Below are 24,296 nucleotides of genomic sequence, written 5' to 3'. Positions count from 1 at the left end.
TCCAAATTTGCAATCATTTCACAGCAATTTCCTGTTAAGCAATGTGTTAACTAAAGAACTGTTCTGCTGACTGAAAAAAACATTAAGATCTTGTGCTCAGTTTCATCTAACGGATCTGCTTCCTCTCAATTATCCATGAATAGGGTGGATAAAAACCAATGATTTTTTAAATAAATAGGATTTTTTTGACAAAATGCTTTTTGAGGAAAAAACCTATATAAAGATAGTTTTAATTAAGATACATTATAGCTCAAAGATATCTCATCATGGAATAAGGATTATAAATTTGAATTCTACAGTATGAGACAATATATTCATGTAACATTTAAGAAAAGTTTTGTAAATGAGTTCCAATAGTTCATGGATTAGGGACCCAATTTTATGGAATTCCAAGTGCTTCTGTATAGATTACTTAGGTTAATCTTTCTATCTATCCAATTGGACTCAGTGCTCAGTCTAGAAGATACCATCAGAGATGCTTAGTTTTGCAGTTCTCAAACTGTGGATTTGTGTCTCCAGAGATAACATGCTTGTTAACCGCAAAAATGTTTTTAAACAAACATACAGAGGTAAGCAATAACAGACCTCAACTCTATTGTCCCTCTGCAAATTTGTGTACACAGAGTCAATCCCTTACCTCTCTCTAAAAGTGAAAAGTTTCAAAAAGTTCAGTGAATAGAAGATTGTTGGGGGTGGAATAGATCTGGACAAGGAGAAGAAGTCTGGAGATAAATGTGAGAAGAGAGGGACAGGCAGTAGAAACAAAAGTGAAACTGTTTGAGCAGCATACTCCAGAAGTCTTGAGGTCTTTCTGAGCGTAGCCTTCATTGATTTGAGATCAACCATACCATTCTCTCACAAGAAGGGAAAAACCTATAATGGCAGCAGGCCGTAAGAGAGACCTAGTTTGGGAATATTTTAATGAAGTTCCTCTACCTGTGGGTAAGACAGGCATGCTTGCAAAATGCAAACAGTGCAATAAAGAAACACAAGGCCTGGTTATCCAAATGAAACAACATGAGAAGCGTTCCTTCTCAGGAGGAAGATTGAAGATGACAAAAGGAACATGTCTGAACATGCAGGATCTTCAGGTTGGTAAACTTTTTTATTTCATACTTCTTTCTTGCCTGTCTTCCTTCTGGACTATTCTTGAATTCTCATGTTTGAGCAAAAACTATAGTTGTTACTCTATGGTACTATCATTTTTGATGCAGTTGTGATAAAAAATAGATAGCTGAAATAGGCAGATCTTCCTGTCACAATTTCACCTTTAAAGTATTACTGAGTGTCAGTGAACGCAATGGGTAATACTAAATGAGTAGCATGGTAATAATTAAATAACTGCTCTTACTTGTTTTGTTTAGGAGAATTCATCCTCAACATACAGGATTCTGAAGACTATCCAACTACAAGATCACCATTATTTTCTATAGTTTCAGTGTTATCTGCCAATGATAGTGTTTCAGTCACATCATGCATGTCACATAGCCACAGTATATCACCTGTGGCAACAAACAAACAAAAAACTCCATCATCCAGAAACCACCACAGCTAAATTTGTGATAAAAACCAGCAGACTAAAAAAAGAGGTGATTGATGAAAAAGTTGCCTGGTTTGTTTATGCCGCAAACTCTCCTTTCCATATGATTGAGAACCCACACTTCATTAATGTGGTTCAGCCATTAAGACCAGGATACAGTCCACCCTACAGAGCAGATGTCGTAGGCAAATTGCTGGATAAAGTGTATGAAAGAGAAATTGTGCAGTGTGCAAAAGGTCTAAAATGTGAAATTGTTAACCTGAGTCTTGATGGGTGGAGCAATGTCCACAATGATCCTGTTGCATGTGTTTGTGTGACAACAGAAGAAGGGAATATCTTCCTTACAGAAACAACTGATACATCAGGAAATGCACACATAGCAGAATACTTACAAAAAGTAGCAGTAAAAGCTATAACAAACTGTGAAAAAAATTCAAATGTCTAATATGCAGCTTGGTCACAGACAATGCTGCAAATGTATCCAAGATGAGAAGAAATTATTTAGAAGAGAGTGAAGAGAATTCCAAGCTAATAACATACGGTTGCAGTGCTCATTTGATGCACCACCTAGCCAAAGACTTCAGTGTTCCAGAAACAAAGGCTAATGTTGCTGAAATTGCAAAAAACTTCCATACCAACCACTTTGCAGCAGCTGCTCTGAAAAAAGGGGGAGGAACCAAGCTAACGCCCCCACAACACGTGCAGTGGAACTCAGTAGTGGACTCTTTTGAGCACTATATCAAGAACTGTCCTAATCTGATGACAGTTTGTGAACAAAATCGTGAAAAAATTGATGGCACTGTCACAGTCAAAGTTCTCAGCATTAGCCTTAAGAGAAATGTTGAACACATGCTGAGTACCCTGAAGCCTATAGCCTTGAACAAAATGCAGGGAAATAGCTGTTTTATTGCTGACGCTGTTGAAATTTGGAAGGAACTGAATGAGATCTTAAAAAGAGAAATATGCAATGACAGAGTTAAATTACAAGCATAAAAAAAAAAAAAAGAGAGAGAGACAAGCACTATCTCCAGTTCATTTTCTTGCAAATATTCTCAATACTTGATACCAGGGTCAAACTTTAACTGCTGAAGAAGAGGAGTTGGCTATGACATGGACATCCAGCAATCATCCCTCCATAATGCCAACTATAATAAGCTTCAGAGCTAAGGGTGAACCATTCAAGAAATATATGTTTGCTGATGATGTTTTAAAGAAAGTCACACCAGCGAACTGATGGAAGTCACTTAGGCACTTGGATTCAGAGACCATTGAAGTGATAATCTAACTTTTAACAGCAGTAGTTTCTTCTGACAGTGTAGAAAGAACATTTTCTTCCTTTGGACTAATTCATTCCAAACTGAGAAATCATTTGGGATCTGAAAAAGTAGGAAAGCTTGTTTTTCTTTTCCAGATTATGAACAAATAGGAAAATGAAGGTGTAGACAATTGAGTTAGCTGCAGAAGCTAATACTTTAAGTTTCTCATGTTCACCAGGCTGACATAGTTGATTTAATTTCTGGATTTTTTTTTATTTAACTATTTTAGTTAAAAACAATTTTAACAAAAACAAATCTGTTTTTAAAAAAACTTTAATGTTTAACTAAATTCAAAAATTCATATGCTTGTTTTGTTAAAATATTATATGTTTGCTGTTGGAAGAAAAAAAATCCAGAATACATAATGTTGTTGTTTTAGTTAAAAAAAACAATGTACATGTCTGTCTGGTGATGTTCTCCTCCTAATACAGCGTGCCAAGAAAATCCTCCAAATACTAATAATTAACTTCTTGACTTGGTGATCACCTCCCAAAGACTTCACAAATATCTGCTTCAATTACCTTTGGTAAATTAAATAACCATTCATTCATTTTCTGATATAGCTCTAAAATTAATCTGAAAAGTTTTCAAAATAAATCCTTTAAAAAATGTATAGTGTGTACCTTCTAAAAATGAAACCTATCTCTGAGTTGTGAAGAATATGTATTAAGATTATAACAATCAACAAGAATGCACTTTTACATAGAAATCCATGATTAGATCAAGTCCTCCTGACTAGTGATTTAAAACAAATCCACCCTGTGCATGAATGCTGAACTCAATACTATCATTAGTCCTCTGGCTATGTTATCTTCAGTCATGTTGTACCTCAGCTATGGAATTCATAATCAATTAAAATAAAATTATTTGCCAAATAAGACTTTTGAATCAAAGCTAAACTCAAAATTGTAGCCAACTTTTTTTTTACAATGGTTTGTATCTGGCAAGATTTTTAAAGCATGTCCTTTTGTGCTAATTTGGATGTATGTTTCCCATGCAAACTGTGTCCATGACCAAAAATAAATGAGACATCCTTCAAACAAAATGCCATCCCACGCCTGGTCCCACTGTCATTGCAACTACAGGTTAATATAATATTACTAAAAAGCAAAGATACTTAAAATATCTTCCATATTTAAAAATGAAAATGTAAATTAATTTATACTATCTAGGATATCTGCTTCCTTTTTTATTTCTCACTTTAAACAATGCAAACAAATTTCATATTTGTTTCTAGTCAGTTTTGCTTTTTGAATTACTGTTATGTTCAGTTTTCAAACACTACAGAGAAAAGTTTAAAATAAAAGAAAAAAATTAAAATAGAAACATATACTTCTGTGATTTTTTTTTAATTATTCACTGTGGACTTAATCTATATGATACAATCCCTTTAATCATCCAGATATGATGCTCAAGATACCCAGAACAAATAATACTACAGAAATGCAAGGAGCTCTTACATCTTTGTTTTGAGAATTTATTAAATTGAATATGCCGATGCACATATTGGACAGCTAATATGTCACCTGGAAAAAAAATGTCACAAATCCTTAAATGGAATAAATTTGGGAGCGGAGACGGGGGAAAGAGACTAACAAGAACAGTAGCTAACAATCTATGAAGCTACAAAACCTAGTGTGTATTACCATTATTTTGCTTACATTAAGTATAGCTTATTGAAGAGTTGTGTTTTGGTTTGTTTTAAAATCTCCTAACCATTGTTAGCTCCTGGGGCCAAGACCTCATACACAGAGTCTTAAAGCTTGAAAATAGAGAGGTTTATAATGATGACACAATCTATACCATGACTGGTGCCCCTGTAATTTATAAAGCCAGTCAGCACACAAGAAAATGGCATTAGGGCTGTCACAACTGTTCTTTCACACTATTTCAGAACTAGCAACCAACCGACCCATCTATCCACCCTGCAAATAAAGACATTAGAAGAAAGAGGTGGGAAAGGGAATAGCTACTCTTTGTTCCACAACTCTGTGCAGGGTTTATTCCTTGGGCATCCTCAACCCCAAAGTGCAGCATTGGGGGAAGCCAGGAAAGAGCAAGAAAGGAAGAGGAACAAAGCAAAGCTGATGGCAATCCAGGCAAACAGGATCCCCTCCTCTCAGCATCTCCTCAGCAGAGTCATCAGTACAGTCACTGCCAGAGCATGTTACGATTAACTGGATTGACAGACACACACTGAAGGGGCTGGCTGTAACCATGAGCTACAGAAGGACCAGCAGGCCAACAGGACCTGCCCAGCCTTTTGTTCTGTTTGTGTCATGGGAGAAGGGAAAGGAGGTGAGGTTCAATGCTCAAGGAAAATAGCAAAACAAAGGCTAACCCCACCCAGTCAACCACCTCCTGCTCCCTCACTGCACAACCCACCCCCACCCAATACCCCACAACCTTTCCATACACCACATCATGCTCTATCATCCTCCCTCACCGCTCCGGCCCACGACAGGCACAGGGCTCGGCCCCCCATATCCCCTCCCCATACACTACCCCGTGTCCCATCACCCTCCCTCACCGCTCCAGACAGGGACAGGGCTCAGTCCCCCATATCCCCTCCCCATACACCACCCCGTGTCCCATCACCCTCCCTCACCGCTCCAGACAGGGACAGGGCTCGGCCCCCATATCCCCTCCCCATGTCCCATTACCCTCCCTCACCGCTCCAGCCCCCGACAGGCACAGGGTTCGGCCCCCCATATCCCCTCCCCATACACCACCCCGTGTCCCATCACCCTCCCTCACAGCTCCAGACAGGCACAGGGCTTGGCACCCCCATATCCCCTCCCCATGTCCCATCTCCCTCTCTCACCGCTCCAGCCCCCGACAGTCACAGGGCTTGGCCACAGCCGGCCTCTTCCCCTCCCTCACTCACCGCTCGGGTGCTGCAGGCTGCGGCGATGCGCGCAGGGCTTGGCGAGGCGGCCGGGGCCGCTCACCCCGGGAAGGAACCGGAGGAGATGTCAGAGGGAGCGGGGCGGCACCACCACCAGCCCCGGCGGCCTCCGCGCCCGCCGGCTGCCCTGGGAGCTACAATAGCTGCCGACTCAAGACCCCTCCCGCGGGAGCGGCACTGACAGTTACGGGCAATGAGTCGTCGCCGCCGCGCGCCCCCTTCCCGGCTCCCAGCCTGTGCGACTCGCTCCGCCCTACCGAAAATGGCGGCCCCTCCCGACCCACAATGCTCCACGCCCAAACCCATGACGTCACCCCTCCGCCGGGGGCAGAAGCTCGAGAGCTTGCGAGGGAGCGCGTGCGCCGGCTAGAGCGCGAGGACCGGCGGGGCAGGGGCAGCTGCAGCCTTCCCCCTCCTACTGCAGCGCGGGGCAGCCGTAGGAGAGTGGCGAGGAGCAGCTTAGCACAGCCCCCTCTGCTGGTCATCTGTGGGAAAGAATCCCCCGCAGGCAGGGGCAGCTTGGCGGATGAGCCAGGACCAGACTCTCGCTGGGCAGGGGACATAACGGTTAGACACGTTCATTTTGACCCCTGCGCCCCAGTTGCTGCGGGACGAGAAGAGCAGGGACAGCTCCTCTACCTACTCCGCCTCTAGCTTGGGCTGTCCTCATTGACCAAGACAAAGCTTGGCCGTGAGCAAAACTGCCAGCTTCAGTTCAAAAATCATGCAGCAGCCCCCAGAAGTGGTGAGATTTTTCCAGAGGGTCGCATTGGCTTGTTCCGCTCTGACTTTGGAAAGCCCCATCCCCAATGTGTGAGGCACATTTAGCATTGCCCAAGCTCCCAGATTTATTGGGTAAAATGATTTTTGGCCCCTGTTGCAGGTTTCCCTCCCACATCTGCCAATCCCTTGCCCAGCAATTAATTTTGCTTCCAACCTCCCAATCAGCTCTGTCTCTTCAGTCTCTGCATCACTTCAGCCCATTCCCCTGCATCCAGTGCTGGGTTTACAACGACGCCAGCGTTGCCATGGAGCCGGGCCCATGCTCAGAAGGGGCCCAGCCAGCTCTGCATGCACTGTGTTCTGAGATCCTGCTAGCCCCCTGGCTCCCCCCCACCCACCACTTGCTGGCCCACCGGCCAACCAAGGGCTCCTCTCCACCCCCTGGCCCCACCTACCAGTTTCTCTCATCCTGTCGACTCCAGTGCACCTCTGGCTCTGGGCAGTCTCTGCTTCCCACCACATGTGGGACCCCACTTGTCTTCCTGGAGATGAGCCGCGTGGGACTGGTGCCGCCAGGGTCCCTTTTTCAATCAGGCATTCGGTCAGAAAACAGATGCCTGGCAACCCTATTTGAGAACTATAATGTAGATAAAGTACATTGCTTTTAATGTGCGCTAAATTAGCTAAATTAAAGCTTTAAATCCTAGTCTAGGCAAGGCCACAATTCATGTGCAATGAAAGGCAAAATTTGACTTAGCATTTCCTGAATGTCTATCCATGCAGTCTTAATGTTCTCTTGGCTGTTTTTTGTATGACAGTTCCTAGATTATTAATTTCTTTTAAAAGAACAATCTGGAAAAGGAGACTTTTTCAAGCTTCATTGGCTTGCAAAAAAGACTGACAGTAACACATGTATGTAACCCTTCTGCCCCTCTGAGTTGGCAGCAACAAGGGCCGGGTTCAGTATCCAGGGGTTCCGCTTCAGTAACACAATGCATAACCGGCTCGAGCCCCCACCCAGTGACCTGGGACACTCACATACCACACTCCCCTGGGCGCCTCTAGGAGGCAATACTTCCCCTCTCGCAAGCACGGAGTCTGAGTGTAGCAAAATCTTTTTAATAAAGGAAGGAATCAATGCGGCATCCCATTGGAGAAACACCACAAACAGGGTTATAACACAAACCATAAACAAAAACCCACCTCCAAGTATGTTTGGCACTGTCCTTTTTCCCCTTAGGGTTTTAAGTCCAGTCACCCCAAAGTCCAACAACCCAAAAGTCTCTGGTCAATACCACCCCAGAGTTCGAGAGTTTATCTGTAGCGGTCCCTCCCCCCAGCCTAGGTAGAAAGGGGCACCTTACGTGGTCCGGGGCCATCTGCCCTGCCTCTCCATGGGTTCTGCTTCCGCCTTCTCCACGAACTGCTCTGCTTTACCAGCTGCTCCACTCTGCTCCTCCAGCCGTCCTCAGAAACTGCTCCGCTCCACCAGCTGCTCTGCTCCATGAGCTGCTCCAGTTCTCTCTACAAACTGCTCAGCTCCGCTCGCTCTGTGGGCCGCTCCACCCGTCCCACAGCTACTCTGCTCTGCCAGCCACTCTGCTGCCACCAGCTGTCCCATGATCCGCTCCAGCCATCCCCACGACTGCTCCACTCCGCCAGCCGCTCTGTTCCACAGCATATCTTCAGGCTCCCCCACTAGTTAGCACAGTACTCAGTGCTCTCAGCTCAGTAATTTCAGCTCTTTAGTGATTAGTGATCTCAGCTCTTAGTAGGGGAACCCCAGTGCTAGTGCACCATTAGCCCAAAGTGAGCTCAGCTCAGTAACCTGTATTTAGATTCTTGAGGAAATAAAAAAAAATCAACTCTGACATTCCACAGTGGAGAGAGGAGGGGGTGGAACTGATGCTTCTGGCTCCACAAGGAGACTGCACCACCAGGCAAAAATACCTGTCCCCAGCCACTCTCAATTCACTGGGTTTTGGAACCCATGTCCCTTGTCTAGCAAGTACCACCCAACTGAAGGTGAGTCATTTGTCACCAAGCAGTCCCACAGCTCAGCAGTCTGGGATAGGGTAGGCGTGCCTATGCAAATACACTCTCTGACATTCTTTCCACCAGATGTCAGGGTAGAGCTTATCCTGACTCTGCTTACATGTAAATCCCATAATCTGTTTGGATAGACACCACTGGAACATGCACACTTTAGAAAATCTGCAGAACAGAGCCTGTCTCGTTCACCTTTGCACCTTAAGATGCACAGGAGACCAATCAAGGCTTCCTGTCAGGATTCTGCTTTAGCCTGTATACTGCATCAGTACTCTTTTGCTGTGCAGCTAAATTATCTACACACAGTGGAACTTGGCATGTTTTGAGCTTAATGAAAGACCTTATGCAAAATGGACTGTATGTATACAGTTTCAGATGGCCATAGGTCAGGCCAAAAACAAATTTCACCATAACACTTTGTGACAGTTGAGAACAACTTTTAATGCGAGCTTTCAATTTTTCATTCCAACTGTTCTAGTTCATCAAAGAAACGAGTCATATTATATTTAGCCAATTTTTGTACTAAAAATTGTCTGAACCCTTTTTGCCCAAAATTAAAAATAATCACCTTTGGACAAAGACCAATCCTTGTAATGAAGAAAGATGGGAGGAGAGGTGGTTTAAAAGGAAAGATGAGAAGTTTATTTTTGACATAGACTCATAGACTTTAGGGTCAGAAGGGACCAATATGATCATCTAGTCTGACCTACTGCACCAAGCAGGCCACAGAACCCTACCCATCCACTTCTATAACAAACCCCTAACCTATGTCTGAATTACTGAAGTCTTCAAATTGTGGTTTGAAGACCTCAAGCTGTAGAGAATCCACCAGCAAGTGACCCATGCCCCACGCTGCAGAGGAAGGTGAAAAACCTCCAGGGCCTCTGCCAATCTGCCCCGGAGGAAAATTCCTTCCCGACCCCAAATATGGCGATCAGCTAAACCCTGAGCATGTGGGCAAGACTCACCAGCCAGCACTCAGGAAAGAATTCTCTGCAGTAACTCAGATCCCATCCCATCTAACATCCCATCACAGACCACTGGGCATAGTTACCTGCTGATGATCAAAGATCAATTGCCAAAATTAAGCTATCCCATCATACCATCCCTTCCATAAACTTATCAAGCTTAGTCTTAAAGCCAGATATGTCTTTTGCCCCCACTACTCCCCTTGGAAGGCTGTTCCAGAACTTCACTCCTCTAATGGTTAGAAACCTTCGTCTAATTTCAAGTCTAAATTTCCTAGTGTCCAGTTTATACCCATTTGTTCTAGTGTCTACATTGGTACTAAGCTTAAATAATTCCTCTCCCTCCCTAATATTAATCCCCCTGATATATTTATAAAGAGCAAGCATATCCCCCCTCAGCCTTCTTTTGGTTAGGCTAAACAAGCCAAGCTCTTTGAGTCTCCTTTCATAAGACAGATTTTCCATTCCTCGGATCATCCTAGTAGCCCGTCTCTGAACCTGTTCCAGTTTGAATTCATCCTTCTTAAACATGGGAGACCAGAACTGCACACAGTATTCCAGATGAGGTCTCACCAATGCCTTATATAACGGTACTAACACCTCCTTATCTTTGCTGGAAATACCTCGCCTGATACATCCTAAAACTGCATTAGCTTTTTTAACGGCCATATCACATTGGCGGCTCATAGTCATCCTGTGATCAACCAATACTCCAAGGTCCTTCTCCTCCTCTGTTGCTTCCAACTGATGTGTCCCCAATGTATAACTAAAATTCTTATTATTAATCCCTAAATGCATGACCTCGCACTTTTCACTATTAAATTTCATCCTATTACTATTACTCCAGTTTACAAGGTCATCCAGATCTTCCTGTATGATATCCCAGTCCTTCTCTGTGTTAGCAATACCTCCCAGCTTTGTGTCATCCGCAAACTTTATTAGCACATTCCCGCTTTTTGTGCCAAGGTCAGTAATAAAAAGGTTAAATAAGATTGGTCCCAAAACTGATCCTTGAGGAACTCCACTAGTAACCTCCTTCCAGTCTGACAGTTCACCCTTCAGTACGATCCGTTGGTGTCTCCCCTTTAACCAGTTTCTTATCCACCTTTCAATTTTCATATTGATTCCCATCTTTTCCAATTTAACTAATAATTCCCCATGTGGAACCATGTCAAATGCCTTACTGAAATCGAGGTAAATTAGATCTACTGCATTTCCTTTGTCTAAATAATCTGTCACCTTCTCAAAGAAGGAGATCAGGTTGGTTTGGCACGATCTACCTTTAGTAAAACCATGTTGTAATTTGTCCCAATTACCATTGACCTCAATGTCCTTAACTACTTTCTCCTTCAAAATTTTTTCCAAGACCTTACATACTACACATGTCAAACTAACAGGCCTATAGTTACTCGGATCACATTTTTTCCCTTTCTTAAAGATAGGAACTATGTTAGCAATTCTCCAGTCGTACAGTACAACCCCTGAGTTTACCGATTCATTAAAAATTCTTGCTAATGGGCTTGCAATTTCATGTGCCAGTTCCTTTAATATTCTTGGATGAAGATTATCTGGGCCCTCCGATTTTGTCCCATTAAGCTGTTCAAGTTTGGCTTCTACCTCAGATGTGGTAATATCCACCTCCATATCCTCATTCTCATTTGTCATCCTTCCATTATCCCTAAGCTCCTCATTAGCCTTATTAAAGACTGAGGCAAAGTATTTATTTAGATATTGGGCCATGCCTAGGTTATCCTTAACCTCCATTCCATCTTCAGTGTTTAGCGGTCCCACTTCTTCCTTCTTTGTTTAATATGAGGAAGCATTAGGATTTCCATGAGGAGGTGGTATCAGAGGGACATGAACAGTCTGTATCATACATGTATGAATGTAAGCCTGGACAGGTACTCAGATGCTATGGTGCATCACTATATAAGTACCTAGCTAGACAACGAGGGAGAGCTAGATATCAGTATAAATGTGATGAGACGATAGGAATGTATGAGATCGCTCAGATAGCAAGTGTAAAAGGGGGGTACCAAGGACAGACTCGTTAATATCAACAGAGGTTGCAGGTGGGAGAAAAGAGGATTAAAAGGCAATACTATAATGGTCAGAGAGGTAGGAGAACCAGGCAAGGGGAGGGTCACAGAAGCCTAATAAAAAAAAATCAGGGAAAAGTGGAAAGATGATGCTACCAATGGAAGCTGTGAGAAAATTATGGAGAAGAAGTCTTAAGAGTTCAAAAAGGATGGTTGCATTAAAATAAATTCCAGAGGTAATGCTGATGTTCATGTTGTAAAGATCATGATTGCTTTTTGATGGAAAGTTAAATATGAGTTCTGTAGAACAGCAATTTTTGTGCCCTTTGTCTCAATTAAACACACACACATTTGGCAATTTCACATTAATGGTTTGCTATCTATTGGTATTTGTAGTAAAGAGCTACTGAACAGAGCTCTAGCATTAGCTAGGCAATAGATAGGAAACTATCATAGGCTGTGATTCTTCACATTATGGGAGCTAGTTGTGTGGTTCTACAGAAATTTGAAACTAAAAGAAGGAGGGAGTAGAGAACAACTCTATATTCAAACTAAACATTAAAAGGGGATCAGATCTACTTGGTCTGGAAGTTCAATGAGTTTTCATAAATATGCATAAGATTTAATTAAAATTAGAACACATTCTAATTATGGAAGAGAGCTGATACAAAGAAGCTGCTTCTATCTTTTGCTAAACAATATTCACTGCCTCCTCCCTATCACCCATTTATTAAAAAAAAAAAAATTCTGCAGTTCCTAATTTGCCCCCAGAGGCTTGAATGGCTCTGAACAAAGCAACTACTCTAACATGCTCAGATACATAATGCACTTTGTTTAATGAAGCATATATATACGGTTTTGATCTCTTGCTAAGTAGTACATATTTTATAAACTTCCAGTCAGATAGGTTTCTAATTTGCTGGAACCAAGGGGCCACACAAGTCCCTCCACTAATCATGCGTATCAGAAAAGACACTGACTCAATATGCCTCTGCAGCAAGCTTCCACCTGATCTCAGACACAATATAAGACCCTTCCATCAAAGATCTGCTGGATTAGACCTCTAAATATGTCTGCACTGCAATAAAACACCTGCAGCTGGCTGGGCTCAGGCTGCAAGGCAATGTAGGGGAGGGTTTTCAATCTTTTTCTTTCTGAGCTCTTCCCCACCATTATAAAAACCCCACAGTCCACCAGTGCCACAACAACTGTTTTTCTGCATATAAAAGCCAAGGCTAGTGTTAGAGGGTAGCAAGCAGGGCAATTGCCCAGGGCCCCATGCTGCAGAGGGCTCTGCAAAGCTAAGTTGCTCAGGCTTTGGATTCAGCCCCAGGTGGCAGGGCTCAGGGCCACTGACTTCAGCCTTGCATATCAGCACTTCAGCTTTCTGACCTGGGCGCCAGTGAGTCTAACATTGGCCCTGCTTGGCAGACTCCTGAAACCTACTTGCAGCCCCCTAGCAGGCCCCAAGCCCCTGGTTGAGAACTGCTCATGTAGACAGTTGTGCTTGGGCTGGAACTTGGGCTCCTTCTCCCTAGGAAGGCATCAGAGCCCAGGCTCAAACATCTAAGCCAAATTTATAGCCTGAGTCAGCTGATATGGGCCAGCCCTGGGTTTTTATTGCTGTATAGGCATACAGAGCTATCATAACCTTAGTCCCAGATTTGGACCTTAGCGTCCAAAATATGGAGGTTAGCATGAAAACCTCCAAGCTTAGTTACCAGCTTGGACCTGGTACTTGCTGCCACCACCCAAAAAATTAGAGTGTTTTGGGGCACTCTGGTCCCCCTGAAAAACCTTCCCTGGGGACCCCAAGACCCAAATCCCTTGAGTCTCACAACAAAGGGAAATAATCCTTTTTCCCTTCCCCCCTCTCTGTTCCCAGTCCTGGAAACAAAAAGTACTTTCCTATTCCCCCAGAGGGAATGCAAAATCAGGCTAGCAAATCCAACACACAGATCTCCCCGATTTCTTCCTCCCACCAATTCCCTGGTGAGTACAGACTCAATTTCCCTGAAGTAAAGAAAAACTCCAACCGGTCTTAAAAGAAAGCTTTATATAAAAAGAAAGAAAAATACATACAAATGTTCTCTCTGTATTAAGATGATACAATACAGGGTCAATGGCTCTGGCTGAGCCTTTTGGGTATGGCTGTCTGTTGCTTCTGCCAGTTTTGGCTCGCTGGCGCCCTCTGGCGTTGAGTTTGAAGATGTAGTTGCACTTGCTGGTGCTGGTTGCTGTTCCAGTTCCGGGCCTGGGACTGGAGATGCTGTGGCTGTTTCAGTGGTAGGCATGGAATCCGGGTCCACTACCTCTGTCTGGGTCTCTGGTAACACAGACGGGGCCTCTGTGGACGGCTCAGGAACAGGAATGGGTCTGGAAGCTTGCCTGGTTTGGCTACGTGTAACCATTCCCACTCTCTTGGCCCGCCTCACCTGGTTGGCCAAGTCTTCCCCCAGTAGCATGGGGATAGGATAATTGTCATAGACTGCAAAAGTCCACATTCCTGACCAGCCTTTGTACTGGACAGGCAGTTGAGCTGTAGGCAAGTCTACAGCTTGTGACATGAAGGGGTAAATTGTAACTTTGGCCTTTGGGTTGATGAACTTGGGGTCAACGAAGGATTGGTGGATAGCTGACACTTGTGCCCCCGTGTCTCTCCACGCAGTAACCTTCTTTCCGCCCACTCTCAAATTTTCCCTTCGCTCCAAGGGTATTTGAGAGGCATCCGGGCCTGGGGATCTTTGGGGTGATGGTGGTGTAATGAATTGCACTCGCATGGTGTTCTTTGGACAGTTGGCCTTGATATGTCCCAGTTCATTACACTTAAAGCATTTTCCATCTGATGGGTCACTGGGCCGAGGTGAGTTACTGGAGACTGGTGAGGTTGAAGGGTAGGGTATCTGTGGCTTTACTTGGGTGGTATGTGGGGTCTTTGGCTGTCCTCGGTTGTAGGGTTTATGGTCTGTGTGCCCCCTGGGGTAATCGTTCCCCTTGACAGTAGCTTTCTTGCTTTCTGCTAGTTCCATCCATTTGGCTCCAATCTCCCCCGCCTCAGCGATATCTTTGGGATTTCCATCTTGTATGTACCGTGTGATGTCTTCAGGAACACCATCCAAGAACTGCTCCATTTGTATGAGGAGGTGCAGTTCTTCCAAGGTTTGAATGTTGTTTCCTGTTATCCAGGCCTCATAGTTTTTTGCAATGTAGTAGGCGTGTTTGGGAAATGACACCTCTGGTTTCCACTTTTGGGTTCTGAAACGCCGACAGGCATGATCTGGGGTTATCCCCATTCTGTATCTGGCCTTGGTTTGAAAAAGTTTATAGTCATTCATTTGCTGCTTAGGCATTTCAGCTGCCACCTCTGCTAAAGGTCCACTGAGCTGTGACCTCAATTCTACCATGTACTGGTCTTCGGGAATGCTGTACCCAAGACAGGCTCTTTCAAAATTTTCCAAGAAGGCCTCGGTGTCATCACCTGCCTTGTAGGTGGGAAATTTCCTGTGCTGTGGAGCAATAATGGGCGCCGGGTTGTTAGGGTTGGCTGGCACATGCAGCCCAGCTTTTGCCAACTCCAGTTCATGTTTTCTCTGTTTTTCCTTCTCTTCATTCTCTTTTTGTTGTTTTTCCATTTCTTTTTGTTGTTTTTTCCATTTCTTTTTGGTGCTTTTCCATTTCTCGGCGGTGGGCCAACTCTTCTTCTTCTTGTTTCCTTCGGTGGGCGAACTCTTCTTCCTCTAGTTTTCTTTTGTGTGCTGCCTGTTTGATTTGTTCTTCTCTTTCTTTCATCTCCATCTCTTTTTGTTTCATTTCCAGTTGTCGCCTGTGTTCAGCTTCTCTGAATTGTTCTTCGGCCTCAATTTTTGCCTTAGAAGTCATGGTTCTTGTTTTTTTGGGTTGGGGTGCCCTTCGGTGTTTATCTTCTGCACTGCAGGCTCTGTTGCCTCCTGAAGTCTGCCTAGCAACAGTGCCTTTAGCTAATCTTCAATGTTAAGTAAACCTGAAAAACCACTTTATTTGCATTCATATAGTGCTGGAACTTGCCTCCTAATGGGAGGGCTATTGCATGACAAAAGACCCTTAACAGTCTGGTAATGGCTTCTTGCTTAACATGCAAGCCACAAACTGCCAGAGAGAGCAGAAAAAAAAAATTCTCTCTGGTTCCCTTTTAAAACCAACTGTTTCTCTCTGCTAAAAAGCCCTTAGCAGAGAAGAGAAAAATATAATATTCCTACTGGCTTCTGGATTCTGTCTATATCCCACCTGCTGCCACCATATCATAACCTTAGTCCCAGATTTGGACCTTAGCGTCCAAAATATGGGGGTTAGCATGAAAACCTCCAAGCTTAGTTACCAGCTTGGACCTGGTACTTGCTGCCACCACCCAAAAAATTAGAGTGTTTTGGGGCACTCTGGTCCCCCTGAAAAACCTTCCCTGGGGACCCCAAGACCCAAATCCCTTGAGTCTCACAACAAAGGGAAATAATCCTTTTTCCCTTCCCCCCTCTCTGTTCCCAGTCCTGGAAACAAAAAGTACTTTCCTATTCCCCCAGAGGGAATGCAAAATCAGGCTAGCAAATCCAACACACAGATCTCCCCGATTTCTTCCTCCCACCAATTCCCTGGTGAGTACAGACTCAATTTCCCTGAAGTAAAGAAAAACTCCAACCGGTCTTAAAAGAAAGCTTTATATAAAAAGAAAGAAAAATACATACAAATGTTCTCTCTGTATTAAGATGATACAATACAGGGTCAATTGCTTAAAAGAATATTGAATAAACAGCCTTATTCAAAAAGAATACAAATCAAAGCACTCCAGCACTTATATTCATGCAAATACCAAAGAAAAGAAACCATAGAACTTACTATCTGATCTCTTTGTCCTTACATTTAGAAACAGAAGACTAGAAAGTAGAAACTACTCCTCCAAAGCTCAGAGAAAGCAGGAAGACAGACAAAAGACTCAGACACAAACTCCCTCCACCCAGAGTTGAAAAAATCCGGTTTCCTGATTGGTCCTCTGGTCAGGTGCTTCAGGTGGAAGAGACATTAACCCTTAGCTATCTGTTTATGACAAGAGCCTAGTGGGATGACTATTTATATAGGAATGAATTCTGGTTTCGCCAGCAGTAAATCCTTTCCTTGCCTGCTCTCCCAAGTCCTCTTATGGACCAACATGGGCACAGAACAGTGCTTTTAGGGTGAAGTGAAGGGGAGGGCCATTACAGTGATAGGCCAGGACCTTATGGTTCTGTGCAGACTTCCCAGTGGATGTGATGGTTTGGTCCATGGAGGAGGGGATGTGGTGTGTAAAACTGCTTCCCTTCCCAGAAAGAAATCTGTGCCTTTAACTCACAATCTGAGGTGCATGTTTTACACATGAATTATCTGTGGATAGGTAGCAAACAATTCAAGCAACCCAATAAAAAACCTGTGTTTAAATAGCAACAGCTGTGACAAAACCAACTAATTTAGGAAATTCAGAGTTCAGCCTGACTGACACTCTGGGGTATAGGTAGTCTTTGATCCACAGAGAAATTCATAAAAAGAACAGGAGTACTTTTGGCACCTTAGAGACTAACAAATTTATTTAAGCATAAACTTTTGTGGGCTGCAGCCCACTTCATCAGATGCATGCAGTGGAAAATACAGTAGGAAGATATATATATATACACAGAGAGCATGAAACAATGGATGTTACCATACACACTCTAATGAGAGTGATCAGTTAAGGTGAGCTATTACCAGCAGGACAGAAAAAAAAAACTTTTTGTAGTGGTAATCAAAATGGTCCATTTGCAGAAGTTGACAAGAAGTTGTGAGGAACAGAGGGATGGGTGGGGGGGAATAAACATGGGGAAATAGTTTTACTATTCATATTCATGTCAGTGGGAATCACATACAGAGGGAAATATAGCCCATTCTGTTAACAACTTACACCATTTTGATTTTCAGAAATAATCTTCCATTTGATATATATTCTCTCATAAAATGTTTTATAAACATAGCCTGATCCTGCAGTCTGTACACACAAAAGATTCCAACTGACTTCAACATATTAATATGGGTTACAGTATGGAATTATACTGGAATAGCTTCACCCATCAGTGAAATGCAGCAGCTGTTTAAACGTGTCCAGGCAACATTAGTTCTCTAAAAGCCAGAATCAGCAGCCTGTCTGATATTTTTTGCTTTATCAGGCCCTAAGTTGACAGTGTTTAATACTGATATCAACTTTATTGATCACAATTTCTTGCCAATTTCACAAAGCTTTAATAAATATTCTATACAACAAGGACTGTGCTAGGAGAACAGTAAATATGCACAGATAAGCACTCAAGAAAATGCAAAGTTCACAGTTCCATGTAAACAACCTTAGCCCCTATCCCTTTGTGCATATATTACAATATAGGCTTCTAGTTATTACAGGCAGAATTACACTGGTATCACTGTGGTAGTCATGGGCTTTGGAGTAAATAAAAGGCAACTATTTAGACTGGCAGGCAACTCCTATCTGATTCACTGTCATAACAATCGAGACGTCTCAACATATCATCGGAAACCCGTTATTGGAGGTTTCATTAAAGATAACAACATAGGGTCTCATTCTGCTCTACTTAAAGTCAATGTAGCTGTCTTCCATATAAGTAAATTGTCCTCTCTCCCTTTTTTCTTTTTTTCAGTATTACAAGTAGCTGTAGAAAGTCTTTGCCAATAATAGCTAGTGTGTTTATTCTGTAATCTTTACTATACATACTGTAATTGACAAGAACAAAAATTATGCAATGTGTTTAGAATATATGCAGAGTGTTTCAATAGTTACAAGTAGAGCAGAATACTTGATGTGGATATTTGCATTTCATTACCCAGAATTCTCTTCCAGCTCACAGCTATTACATAGCATTGTTATTGTCTGAGCACAAGGAGCACACTGAAAAGTTTAAGAAAGCTTTTGAATGGACTGAGCTCTTTTAAAGATGCTCTGCTTTCTTTAAAACCATTGGGTTTCATACTTTATAACAATGGAAGTATTTAAAAGCTATTTATGAAGTTAAAATTATTGTTTCCATAATTCATGCAATTATTAAGACAAATTGGATCTACATATTAAGATGTGAACATAAGAGAAATATTGAGTCATTTCAGAAACATTGCCTCTCTTCTATATATCCCTGTTTCCATCATCATCTTTAAAGGGATATGTATATCTGAGAAAGTATCTGAAGAATTAGGCCCCTATTCCCCACCATGGATAGAATGTGGCATCACAAGTTTGAATTATGATCATTGTCAGTATTTCCTTTCTAACTTTCTACTGTTAACTTTCTCCCCATTTGGATTTTGCAAGTTTCTTTGGAAGCAAAAATTGACAACATCCATCAGCTTTGCATCCCTGTCCCCAACCTAGAGTCCTTCCTCCCCCCGTGTTCACTGCCAATGTTTCCCTCCTATTTGCCAATCACTAAAGTCTAGTATCAGAAGGGTAGCCATGTTAGTCTGTATCCACAAAAACAACGAGGAGTCCGGTGGCCCCTTAAAGACTAACAGATTTATTTGGGCATAAGTTTGCTCAAATAAATCTGTTAGTCTTTAAGGGGCCACTGGATTCCTCGTTGTTTTCACTAAAGTCTATTCAGTTGTCTGCTCACCTCACTAGCGCCCTTTCCCCTGATCTCATTTCATCATTAGTCATTCTCTCCTCTCTGGTTCCTTTGCTTCTACCACACTCTCGTTTTCTCTGTCCTTAAGGAAATTTCTATGTATACTACCTGTCTCAGTATCTATTGATCCTTTACCTAATCTCATTTCCAAACTTCCTTTCTTGCTTCCTTGCCACCTCCCATCTGCTCCACTGAACCAAGACTGCCCCTACCAGAGCCACCACTAGCACCTTCCTGGTCAAGTTTAAGGGTCTCTTCTCCAGAATCATTTTCCTTGATTTTTGTTGCCTTATTGGCGAAAGACCATACAATTCTGATTAGTCCTTTCTCCTATTCTCCCCCTACACTCACTCTTCTGGTGAATTTATTCACTTACAGCTGCCATCTTTCTGTTGACTCAGATCTACATCCAGGATCACATCACTTCCTAACCAATGTGTATGAAATGCAGGAATTTACATTTATTTCTCTATTCACCTACCTTAGTTACACAAAGCCAATTTACTAAAGTCATGTAATTATCAGAATTTTTAAAAGAATAAGAAAGCAAAGTTTGTTAGTGGAATATCCTATTAATCTTGGCCAGTGCTGCATTAAAAATATCAAGTGCATTGGCACACCATGACAAGGGAGATCCTCATGGCTTCAATCATGTGCCAGGGCGTACCCCCACTAGAAGTGACAGGGGGTTCTCTCTCCTTCCTGAGAAGCTTGGAAGCAGCAGGGGTGGCAATAGCAAGCTTTCTCCACCACTTACCCCACAAGAAACAGGTTTAGCAGCAGAGGGACCCTCAGTACTTGCTTCAACAGCAGAGATTTATCTGTTTGGGTGGGTGACGCAAAGTCCTCTGCTCGGGTGGTCAGGGGCCCCAAGAGCAGTGAATCTGGGAGTTAACAGCCATTGAGATAATAGAGCAGCTCACACCTCTCTGAGCTATTGTTTCAGGATGTCTGCATACCCTGGTAGGTGTTTTTGCAGCAGTAATCTTGGGTCATGCTTTCAAGTTTTTTTTCTTCCTAACCATGAGGGATAGATGTTTTCCTTAAAAAAAATAAATAAATACAATCTGATGTAATATTCAGGAGCCAGGGTGCTACCCAGCCATCAGCCTATAGTGTTATACCATGATCTTGACCAAAAGCATTGGGAATCTCACAGGGAAGTCTTGTTTTACAAGACTTTTTGTCTAGACAGATTTCCTACAGAACCTGTGTTTTCTGTGACATGGATTTTTTTCTCATCGCCTTCCTTTTTGGGTTCTTTTGGTCACACACCACCTTCCCAGCATAACATTACACTGTGCCCCTTCACCTCTCCAACTGAAGACTCAAATAGGCTCCAACCATGTAAACTGATCTATATGGATGGACCTTTGTGCCCATCCAGAACCCCATTGACTTCCATGAAGGTCTGCCTGAATAGATCAGCTTGCAGACCAGGGGCCTTAGGTGTCAGTAAGCATCATTCCTCCAGCCTGACCTTAGATCCTGGCTAGTCTCAGCCTTGAGTACTGGTGTGACACTGGCAGGTGCCAGTTCATCCCAAGGTCTCTATAACTCAGCTGGACACTGGCAGATACATAGCTGGAATCTGGCTCACTTGAGGGTTAATATATATAAAATAGGTTTTAGAACTATAAGGAAGTGTTTAGTATTTAGACTATTGAATGCTTCTGGGTTGCGGCATGCATTAATTAGACTGATATCTGTGTTCCACATTGTACTGTAATATTTGAGTGGTTGTATTGTGAACCTTTGTGACTGCATGAATCGGAAGAACTGGAAGTGCTAATAAATAAATACAACTATGACATTATTGGCATTACTGAAACTTGGTGGGATAATACACACGACTGGAATGTTGGTGTGGATGGGTATAGTTTGCTCAGGAAGGATAGACAGGGGAAAAAGGGAGGAGGTGTTGCCTTATATATTAAAAATGTACATACTTGGACTGAGGTGGAGATGGACATAGGAGACGGAAGGGTGGAGAGTCTCTGGGTTAGGCTAAAAGGGGTAAAAAACACAGGTGATGTCGTGCTGGGAGTCTACTACAGGCCACCTAATCAGGCGGAAGAGGTGGATGAGGCTTTTTTCAAACAACTAACAAAATCATCCAAAGCCCAAGATTTGGTGGTGATGGGGGACTTCAACTATCCAGATATATGTTGGGAAAATAACACCGCGGGGCACAGACTATCCAATAAGTTCCTGGACTGCATTGCAGACAACTTTTTATTTCAGAAAGTTGAAAAAGCTACTAGGGGGGAAGCTGTTCTAGACTTGATTTTAACAAATAGGGAGGAACTTGTTGAGAATTTGAAAGTAGAAGGAAGCTTGGGTGAAAGTGATCATGAAATCATAGAATTTGCAATTCTAAGGAAGGGTAGAAGGGAGTACAGCAGAATAGAGACAATGGATTTCAGGAAGGCGGATTTTGGTAAGCTCAGAGAGCTGATAGGCAAGGTCCCATGGGAATTAAGACTGAGGGGAAAAACAACTGAGGAAAGTTGGCAGTTTTTCAAAGGGACGCTATTAAGGGCCCAAAAGCAAGCTATTCCGATGGTTAGGAAAGATAGAAAATGTGGCAAAAGACCACCTTGGCTTACCCTTGAGATCTTGCGTGACCTACAAAATAAAAAGGCGTCATATAAAAAATGGAAACTAGGTCAGATCACAAAGGATGAATATAGGCAAATAACACAGGAATGCAGAGGCAAGATTAGAAAAGCAAAGGCACAAAATGAACTCAAACTAGCTATGGGAATAAAGGGAAACAAGAAGACTTTTTATCAATACATTAGAAGACAGAGGAAGACTAAGGACAGGGTAGGCCCACTGCTCAATGAGGAGGGGGTAACAGTAACGGGAGACTTGCAAATGGCAGAGATGCTTAATGACTTCTTTGTTTCGGTCTTCACTGAGAAGTCTGAAGGAATGTCTAGTATAGTGAATGCTTACGGGAAGAGGGTAGGTTTAGAAGAGAAAATAAGGAAAGAGCAAGTAAAAAATCACTTAGAAAAGTTAGATGCCTGCAAGTCACCAGGGCCTGATGGAATGCATCCTAGAATACTCAAGGAGTTAATGGAAGAGGTATCTGAGCCTCTAGCTATTATCTTTGGGAAATCATGAGAGACGGGGGAGATTCCAGAAGACTGGAAGGGGGCAAATATAGTGCCCATCTATAAAAAGGGAAATAAAAACAACCCAGGAAACTACAGACCAGTTAGTTTAACTTCTGTGCCAGGGAAGATAATGGAGCAGGTCATCAAAGAAATCATCTGCAAACACTTGGAAGGTGGTAAGGTGATAGGGAATAGCCAGCACGGATTTGTAAAGAACAAATCGTGTCAAACTAATCTGATAGCATTCTTTGATAGGATAACGAGCCTTGTGGATAAGGGAGAAGCGGTGGATGTGATATACCTAGACTTTAGTAAGGCATTTGATACAGTCTCGCATGATATTCTTATAGATAAGCTACGAAAGTACAATTTAGATAGGGCTACTATAAGGTGGGTGCATAACTGGCTGGATAATCGTACTCAGAGAGTAGTTGTTAATGGCTCCCAATCCTGCTGGAAAGGTATAACAAGTGGGGTTCCACAGGGTTCTGTTTTGGGACCGGTTCTGTTCAATATCTTCATCAACGATTTAGATGTTGGCATAGAAAGTACGCTTATTAAGTTTGCGGACGATACCAAACTGGGAGGGATTGCAACTGCTTTGGAGGACAGGGTCAAAATTCAAAATGATCTGGACAAGTTGGAGAAATGGTCTGAGGTAAACAGGATGAAGTTCAATAAAGATAAATGCAAAGTGCTCCACTTAGGAAGGAACAATCAGTTTCACACATACAGAATAGGAGGAGACTGTCTAGGAAGGAGTATGGCAGAAAGAGATCTAGGGGTCATAGTGGACCACAAGCTTAATATGAGTCAACAGTGTGATACTGTTGCAAAAAAAGCAAACGTGATTCTGGGATGCATTAACAGGTGTGTTGTAAACAAGACACGAGAAGTCATTCTTCCGCTTTACTCTGCGCTGGTTAGGCCTCAACTGGAGTATTGTGTCCAGTTCTGGGCACCGCATTTCAAGAAAGATGTGGAGAAATTGGAGAGGGTCCAGAGAAGAGCAACGAGAATGATTAGAGGTCTTGAGAACATGACCTATGAAGGAAGGCTGAAGGAATTGGGTTTGTTTAGTTTGGAAAAGAGAAGACTGAGAGGGGACATGATAGCAGTTTTCAGGTATCTAAAAGGGTGTCATCAGGAGGAGGGAGAAAACTTGTTCACCTTAGCCTCCAATGATAGAACAAGAAGCAATGGGCTTAAACTGCAGCAAGGGAGATTTAGGTTGGACATTAGGAAAAAGTTCCTAACTGTCAGGGTAGTTAAACACTGGAATAGATTGCCTAGGGAAGTTGTGGAATCTCCATCTCTGGAGATATTTAAGAGTAGGTTAGATAAATGTCTATTAGGGATGGTCTAGACAGTATTTGGTCCTGTCATGAGGGCAGGGGACTGGACTCGATGACCTCTCGAGGTCCCTTCCAGTCCTAGAGTCTATGAGTCTATGAGTCATATAGGAGAGGAACATTAATTAGCATGAAGAGCAGCTCTTCTACAAAAATTGTTACTCTCTTCCAGAAAGAGATGACCCCTCAATACCAGATAGTCTAGCATTGGGTCTTATGACTGGAAACATCCCTACGTCTTGATTGAGAAAATATCAACAAAAGGACTAAATACTCGAAATGTTGTTCCGTTATCCTCCCTCTGACATGGGCAGTGGGTCAACACCCCCCTTTTGGGGAGTCTAGCCCTGCGGCCCCCACACCTTCTGCATAAGGCCCCAGGGCCACAGCCCTGAGGGCTCCCCCCTTGGTGAAGCCCCAAGCCATCCAGAACCCTGAGCCCTGTGTGCCCTCTGCTGCCAGAGAAGCCCCGTGTCGGCCCCCAGCCAGCCAACCAATCCCAGCCCCAGCTGTGTCAGGCAGCCTGGGGCCTGAGCAGCCGCAGTCCAGCATCCTGCAGCAGCAGCTGCAGCTACGAAAGGCAGTACCTTCCCTGGCCTATTATAGCCACCACCT

At 43.1% G+C, this 24,296-nt stretch overlaps 1 protein-coding gene across 6 annotated transcripts in view; it reads right to left on the bottom strand.

Annotated features, from left to right (window-relative positions):
* Positions 1–24,296, bottom strand: part of LOC127051613 (kinesin light chain 1) — a 133,528-nt gene that overhangs the window by 76,207 nt on the left and 33,025 nt on the right. For 2 of the 6 annotated variants that reach the window (XM_050954147.1, XM_050954148.1), the window contains exon 1: positions 5,744–6,024. Coding sequence is in view for 1 of the 6 variants with exons in the window: in XM_050954153.1 (XP_050810110.1) it covers positions 6,975–7,104; positions 12,634–12,641 (138 nt within the window). In the remaining 5 variants the exon portion in view is untranslated. Of the gene's footprint in view, positions 1–5,743; positions 6,025–6,974; positions 7,105–12,633; positions 12,642–24,296 lie in introns of those variants that run through there. The other 4 variants (XM_050954150.1, XM_050954151.1, XM_050954153.1 and 1 more) reach the window with 3 other exon arrangements.

This window comes from Gopherus flavomarginatus, chromosome 5, assembly GCF_025201925.1.
Source record: "Gopherus flavomarginatus isolate rGopFla2 chromosome 5, rGopFla2.mat.asm, whole genome shotgun sequence".
NCBI lineage: Eukaryota > Metazoa > Chordata > Testudines > Testudinidae > Gopherus > Gopherus flavomarginatus.
This window is presented reverse-complemented; position numbering and strand designations above follow the sequence as displayed.